The sequence below is a fragment of the Pteropus vampyrus genome, unplaced genomic scaffold, assembly GCF_000151845.1.
Source record: "Pteropus vampyrus isolate Shadow unplaced genomic scaffold, Pvam_2.0 Scaffold300, whole genome shotgun sequence".
NCBI lineage: Eukaryota > Metazoa > Chordata > Mammalia > Chiroptera > Pteropodidae > Pteropus > Pteropus vampyrus.
The window spans coordinates 1,973,180-1,981,034 of NW_011889081.1; the positions used below are offsets into that span (position 1 = coordinate 1,973,180).

Here is a 7,855-nt window from a genome sequence, read left to right on the forward strand (position 1 = left end):
CCCCCAATTAAGTAATTAGATGATCAAAGTTCTTCTTTGGTACTTCTTCACAAGATGTATAAAGGGCGCTATGCAGAAAAATTATACCTATATTTTTATATTTGTTTACTTGACCTAGGAAAAATTACAGTCGACCTTTCTTCACAAAATGTTTATCCAAATATCCAGTCGCAGAAAAGGAGAGGATGGCAGTTGCTGAGAAAATTAAGGTAACCCTTTTGGTAACTTTACATTTCTTTGACGGTCTACAAGATTTCCAAGCGAGGCTGAGGAGAGCCTTATACGCCTCACTTTCCCTGAAGTGATGCAGGGGAACCCGCACCGAGATTCTGTCCGGGATGCCACGGTATTCACTAATGGCTGATTCATTGCTGCGCACCCCGGCTCAGGCAGCACGGGAACGCGTCCCATGCTTTTGCATCAGCAGAAGCTAATCTCTCTGGCACTGAGCTGCCGGTTCTCCGGAGGTTACATCAGCCCGCGAAGGAAACCCCAGCGGAGGCGACAGGTGGACATTACTGGACAGCAGACAGGCACCCGTAAGCACTGTTCAAGCGAGCGGTATTCGAGCGGACTCTCGCCCAGGGTATCTGTGCAGGCCAGGTGCTATCTGCACAAAGAGCGGAAAAGTGGTCTCCGGAACCTGACGGCTGGCCTCGAAAATAATGGCCGCCTCGCCTCCAACGGCCCTGCAGCAGACAGCGGCTCTCAGGCGCTGCACAGTAGACGCCGAAGGGGAGCCGCTTTTTGGTTACCTGGAACATCTGGGCTTCATGAAAACTGCTCCTTCCTCGGGCTCAAATACAAGGCACCGACCAGCGGGCTGACACTTAAAGGGCGTAACTCTACACCCAGCGAATTTCAGAAAAGGGCCAAGAGGGCGGAGGTGCAGATGCCACACAAGCACAGGTCTGTCAATCGCTCTCACCCACCTGCGGCCGTTGCTACGCCGCAGTCAGAAGTCCGCGCTCCGACGGAAGCGGAAGTACAGCACTTCCTGGCCGGCTCCGCGCAGGTCCGCGGAGTCCGCAAGGACCACAGCTCAAGACCTCTGGGTGGAAGCTGTTTCCCTACGGGTTTAGCCCGGCAGCACCGTTAACACCATCGAGTCTAGACGCCCAATGGCCTAGAATGGCCTGCACGAGGGCTTGGCCCGTGGCTGTCGCCCTCTTGCGGTTTTGCTCTATGAGGCGTTAGAGCCGTTTATATGGAAAGCTCTGGAGGAATGAGCCAAGTGCCCTTATAGAGAATGGCCTGAGGGAGAACGGTGGTGGGCCAAGTCGTCTCAGAGAAGATATCTGAGCTGAGACGCGAGACAGAGGAGTTGGTCTGTCTCGCTGAGAGGAGAGCAATCCAGGCAGAGGGCACAGCACACTCAAGAGTCTCAGTTGTGAGATGACTTCGCATGTTTGAGAAAGAAGGAAAAGTTTGTGGCTAGAACATCAGAATCAAGGGAGAGAGTGGTGTGAGAGGTGTTGATAGAGGAAGTCAGGAGCCAAATCATGCAGAGCCTTTCAGGCTGCGAAAAGAAGTCTGGATTATAGTCTACGTGCAGTGGGAAGCCACCGAAGAGGGTTAACAGGGACGGATATTATCTTACATTTAAAAAAATTCTACTGGGTTCCGTGTAGAGAGAATGAATTAGAGGGTCCAGCAGCAGAGAGGATGCAGGGCAGCCAGTTAAGAGGTGATGACAGTTGCCCAGTTCAGACAGTATAGTGTCCTGGAACAGGCTGGAGAGTACAGAGATGGAATGAGGACCGATGCAAGAGACATTCTAAAAAGTGGAACTGACTGCATTTGGTGATGCACGGATTTGGCCAAAGGGCCAAGCCAAAGCCCAGAAGGAGGTGGGGTGCAAGGACACAGTGGAGGACTCAGACAACTACAAATCCAACAGTAAACAGCTAGTCCAGGAAACTTGGAGCCCTGGCACCTACAGCCTACTCCAGAGCCACTTGGATGGGGACCTCTCTGCATATGTCCTGGTCCTGATCACCTATAAGCAAACTACTCTCTCACACTGGGGCTTGTCTTCCTGCTATAAATTGAAGATGAATCCTGGTCCCTCACTTTTGGGGGTATGCTGGGATAAAAGCTATAGTGGGTACCCAATGTAAAGCCATTCATTTGGCCATGTGCAGGTTACATATAGGGAAAAGTAGCACCTGAACCCTTATATTGTCTGATAACCCAAGGGATTTTGTCTTGAGTTGTAAAATTGGAAAGCCAAAGTCAGGTACCTTTCTTTCACCAAAGTAGTGAATTGTTGGAGTAGGTATTATATCGAGATTTTGCCAATAGAACATAAAAAGAATGAAGGTGATATTGCTCAGGGGAATGAGTATTCTCTGTGGAAGGTGGGTGACATCCTAGCAGGTATCACTGTGCGAATTCAAAGGTTGTCCTATTAGTCTGGGAATCAGGTTCCATTGCAGCTGCAGGGTAATGGAGCAGAATAAGAGTAATCAGGAGTTCAGGGCCAGAGGATGGGTTGCATCTTTCACGTGAGTTGTCAGGGTAGTCTTTGTTGAGAAAATGGCATTTGAACAAAGACTTGAAGGAGAAGGAATGAGCCATGTGGCTCTCTGGGAAAAGAGTATTAAGAGACAGGGCAGAGGCTCTGAGGCTGGAGCAAGACTGGGCAATAAGGCCAGTGTGATCTACTGCAGATTGAGAGAAGATGAGTAATAAACAAGATTCACGAGCCAGATCGCATAGGGCAGTAGTAGTAGTAGTGACTACTGCTACTACTGCAATTGAGAGTGTTTAAAAATGTTTACAGTACTTTAATATTGCTGCACTATCCTACCACATTTTTACAGTACTTTAAACAAAAAAATCCCTGCTTTTTCACAGAAATTTGAGAATCACTAAGATAGGCTTTGAGGCCTTAAAGGACACTGACTTTTAGGGTTAAAAAGGGTAGCTTTGCAGGGTACTGAGCAGATGAGAAATAGCGTAAAAATGATCACTTTGAACATTTAGATTTATTTGGCACTTAAACATTTGTTTATATCCCCTTTTGCTACAGGAACTTGTAGAGGACTGGCCTCCTTAAAGGCAGGATCCATGTCATGTTGTTATTTCCATTTCTCATAAAATAGTACAGTAGGCATGCAATACATGTTAGTTAAATTGAATGAAAAAGGAAGAGGGTCACTTTGACTGCCGGGCTGAGATCAGACTGTAGGAGATCAAGAGTGGAATCAAGAAGACCAGGGAGGCGGCTCCGGTGTAACTTTGGCATCAGATAATGGTGGCTCGGAGAGACTGGAGTAGAGGAGGTGATGATAGAGGCTGTGTGCCCTTCAGAGCATCATGACCAGATATAATCAGAATGCACTTGCTGAGACAGTTCTGAGAAAATAAGTCCCCACCAACTGGCCCAGATGCCACCCCTTTGAGGAGATGCTAGGCCTCAGTTGGGTGTAGGGTTCTCGAATCGCCATCTAGCTTGAACTGCTATTCTCAGGCGTTAACAGCTTATTCTCCCTTTGGAATAGTAACTGCCGTAATGTAGTTTCTTGCTTCTGCAAGGATGAGAAGAGATATAACAGATGGAAATGGGCACACTGAGGGGGTACTCAGGCATCAGAGGTGGGAGTAGGCAGAAGTCTTCTATAACCAGCTCTTCTCTCCTTTGAATCTTTGCTTTTATCTGTTCATCATTTCCTCTTATGGGACTACATGACCTCAGGGATTCCCCCATTATGGAGACAGGTGAGCACTGTCTTTACCATGACTCATCTCTCAGGGGAAATGCATGGGATTTGGGATAATCAAAGAGAAATAGAAGTGGCAGCTTTCGTAAGTTGTCTACACTCCTTCTCAGCTGGAGGAGATGTCTTACCTACTACACTGAATGTTTTTGTTTTAGGAAAAAAGCCCACAGGGAGATATCTTCTAGGAATGATGGTAGCTTTGTGGCATAGTTTGAGAAACTAGGATATAACATTTTGGGCTACTAAAACCCCCCTGCACTGCTGTATCTGGTCTTTACTGATCTAGCACTGTGGTTTTTTTCCTCCCTGCAGAACATGTGCAGTGGGGCTATAACGAGAACAAGACACTCCAGGCCATTCTCAATACTTTTCAGTTTTTTGAAAAACTCCAAACCTATCAGCAGAGCAGTCAGATCTACAAGGCTGGAGCAAAACAACTCCAGGAGTGGATCTTTCTGGGGATCCCAGAGCACCAAGTTCAGAAGCATATAATCTGCTTTCCTTGGCCATGAAGGAATGATAGGGAGTCTGGAGAGATGAGTTATCATAATGGGAGTCTATAAAAGTTGTAGAAGGTGCATTGGAGATGGCACAGCCAGGAATGAAAAGGACTTCAGGATTCCTGGCCATGAAGTTAGGACATTTGACTCTACTAGTCCTGTTCGCAAACAAACTCGATAAGATCCTTGGCTCTGATGGTCAAAGGATGGGGATATCCACATACAGACCATTGCCCAAGCAATCAAGAGGGAGTTGTTTCTGCTCCTGGCCATGTCATCATCTTGAAGACGGACCTTACATAGGCCACAGAGTTTCACTTTTTATGGTGTTTAAGGATTATTTCTCTTGCAATCAGGTGTCCTGATTTTGCATTTACCAGCTTCTTTCAAAGAATTCATATCATTTTTTCCCCCATGGAATTTCACTTAATGAGCTTTTTAGATTGCCAATTAGGCTTTGAGCCCAGACTTTCTCCCCTTCCCTCCTTCTCCACCAATGATCTTCTCTTCATAACCTCTGCCTGTGCTTCCCAAATACTCAGAAACTTGCTCTCCTTGTTTGAGCTGGCTAGTCTCAGGATGGTCTTTTATTATGCTGCTACTAGATTATAGACCATTCAAGAATTGAGAATACACATACAGACAGACTGACAAATGACATAAAGCTTAATTCCTTCCCTCAGTTTTATCATTGTGTCAGAATATCCAAAAAGAGACAGAACAGAAGAAAAGTAGGTGTAGTTAAGGTGTATTAACATGTGATCACAGAAATTGGAGGTTAAAATGTTAATTGAAAAATAAAACTTAGCAGAAGACTGAATCACATGAAGAATTCCAGTTAGGTATTTCTTCTCTGTTGTGTAACTCTTTTCTCATTCCATTATTTTCCTTCTCCACAATCCAGTGTAATTTTATTCTTTCAGGTTTCGAGATCAAGAATGGGATTAAATAAAAAATCCAAAATGGGATGATTCAGAAGTAGACATGAACATGGCTATACGGAGAAAGTCTAGTGGAGAGTGTTCTGGCACTCTGAGCTGAAAACAGGCTGGGAGGATGAGAGAGTGTTAAGAAAGCAACACAGACATTCTCCAGGGAACAGGGAGGAGAGAACCCCATCTCAGGAGATGAGTCACCAGAGACTTTGGACCAGCAAGAAGACCTGGACTCACCCCCTCTATGAGAGAAAGTGTTCTCAGAATTCTCCCTCCTCACCACCAGCCATCCCTAGAACTGGAAAAAGCTTCTAAATATTTACATCATGAATGTGGGAAAAGCTTTATCTGAAGTTCTTAGCTTGTTTGGTATCAGAATCCACACAGGAGGGAAGCCTTACAAGTGCAGTGAATGTGAGAAAGGCTTCAGTGAGCACTCCAACTTCACTGCCCACCTAAGAACTCACATGGCAGAGAGACCCTACCCATATGGGGAATGTGGGAGAAGCTTCAACCGAAGCTCTAGCCTCATTGTTCACTAGAGGCCTCACACTGGGAAGAAGCCTTATCAATGCACTGTCTGTGGGATTCAACACCAGTTCAACACCAGTTCCCAGTTTAGCACTCACCAGTGAGTCCATACCAGGGAGAGCCTATACAAGTGTGCACAGTGTGGGAAAAGCTTCAACAACAGTTTCTACTTCCGTGCCCACCAGAAAAGTCATGTTGGGGAAAAGCCTTACAAGTGCTCAGTGTGAGAAAAGATTAAGAATGCTGCCTCATCTGCCCTCAGGGGGTACACATAAAAGAGATACATCACAGGAAGGAAGAGATGTGCTGAGTGTGTAAGAAACCTGACGCATCAATTCCTTAGATCAACATGTGTTTCTCAGAGCTTCCTTCTGCTGTGGAGAGTTCTACTAGCCACACCCTGGATTAGCAGTAAACTTATTGACAACTGGATCTCAAGTACCATGTCTGGGAATAGGAATCAGCCTAAGAATGCTGAACCCTCTTCCCATCTCTGCTTCTGATTCCAGTCTTGTCTCACTGTGGACGTCAATTTTGCTTACAAGGGCAGAGGCTATAGGACCCATAAATCCGGCCAGAAAATTAGAGTATCCTTGGTGTGAACAGAGAATGGGCCACCGGATGCCTGAGAACTGTTTCTGGGCCATGTTAGAAGAAATTTTCCCTCTCATGGGGAGCACATCTAGAAGTTTAACAGCATGGCTCTGTTCTAACCCAACAGCTGAGCTCTAGGCACCTACTATTTTGTATCACTACTACCTTCAGGGCAGATCACTACTCTGTAAAACAGTGACCACTGAAAAGGGAGCAAAGGAAATGAAAGATAGGTTAAGCCACTGAGTAATAGTAAATCAAAGCAAGTGATCCTTAGCAAATGTAACATCTGGTTTAATCTTTGTAAGATTTCTTATCTCACCATCACTCCCACTCGTTCCTGGCTTCTTGTCTCTTATAGTAAGCGGTTTCTACAAGATTACAAACATTACTATTTCTGATGAAAATAAAGGTGTTTCTCCCTCCACTTCCCTGGCCCATGGTTATAATTTTCTCCATTACAAATTTAACAGTCATGTAGAAGCCTGCAGAGTCCTGAAGAAGATGTACAGAATCTGCTTCAGGGCAGTAGCACATACAGAGAAGGAATAAGGGGCAGGAAATGGGGAGAGAAGAAATAGAATGGGGTGGGAAGGGTTGGGCTTTCACCAAGATGAGAGATCACAAATGTAAAGAAAATAGAGCGACTGTAGGAGGGTCTGACTGCAGGCGAAAGGCAGGGTGAGTGTGAGGAGCACTAAGAACCAATGTTAAAACGTAGTGATCCAGAACAAGGCATAGGTATTTAAGCCTTTGTGAAATCTCCATAGATAAAAAGTACTAAGAGGAGGGTACTTTATACATGGACAATGTTAGTACCTTGGATAACTTATGGTGAAAAGCAAGTGACATGGCCTCTGGCTGAGCTTCATTGAGGAATTAAATATGAGAAAAGAAGAATGTACATTCTACCTTAAAGAGAAGAAAAAAATTTTTTCTAAATGTTGGGAAAGAAGAGGCAAAGGCAGGGCAGAAAATATACTTCAGTGTTTCCTGGGTTTAAGCCTTGCTGGGGCCACCCTACATTTCCCTGCATACTCTGTCTTTGAGCATGGCCCTTAGAACAAGCTATGCTGGCCAGTTCCCAGAGACACATACTTGCCTCTGCTGTACACAGAACCAAAAATTAACATCTTTGAAGACCCTGCGTAGAGGTAGGCTTGAATGTGACCTATTTGGGACAGCCTGACTTCATTGGAGATTCACAGTGGGGAAGCAGACAGCCTGAGGGTGGATCAATTATTGAAGGGCTTTGGCTATGATATCCAAGAAGTTAGATTTGATAAATGAGGAGAGCCTGTGCAAGTCAATGGAAGTGGTAAGGAAGTGGAGACACTCAACCAGGCCTCACTAACATGCAACTTCCACACCTGGGTCTGCTATGGACAGGGAAACTGGGATGCAACTGTCGACCTCCTTGCATTTTTAGGTTGCCTCCACCCTCCAAATTGCTCTATCTTCTAGTCTGCTGGGCAGAGAAAGGAACAAAGTACTAGAGCTCTCAAAATTTAGAGCTCCCAACAAATAACTGACTTGCCTGTTAACTACTCTTAATAGTCTAGACTAGATA

At 45.4% G+C, this 7,855-nt stretch overlaps 2 protein-coding genes across 2 annotated transcripts in view; one reads left to right on the plus strand and one right to left on the minus strand.

Moving 5' to 3' along the window:
• The window catches only part of LOC105303114 (zinc finger protein 75A-like), an 11,623-nt gene extending 10,540 nt beyond the window's left edge, over positions 1 to 1,083 (minus strand). Inside the window, exon 1 of the mRNA XM_011376543.2 lies at positions 756 to 1,083. The gene's annotated coding sequence lies outside the window, so the exon portion shown is untranslated. The remainder of the gene's footprint in view (positions 1 to 755) is intronic.
• A 2,630-nt stretch (positions 1,084 to 3,713) lies between these two features.
• LOC105303156 (zinc finger and SCAN domain-containing protein 32) lies at positions 3,714 to 5,918 on the plus strand. The gene is given in 7 exon segments (XM_011376625.1): positions 3,714 to 3,723; positions 4,038 to 4,133; positions 5,149 to 5,172; positions 5,175 to 5,242; positions 5,245 to 5,439; positions 5,441 to 5,532; positions 5,534 to 5,918. Coding segments are annotated over 7 exon segments (870 nt in total).
• The last annotated feature ends 1,937 nt before the right edge of the window (positions 5,919 to 7,855 follow it).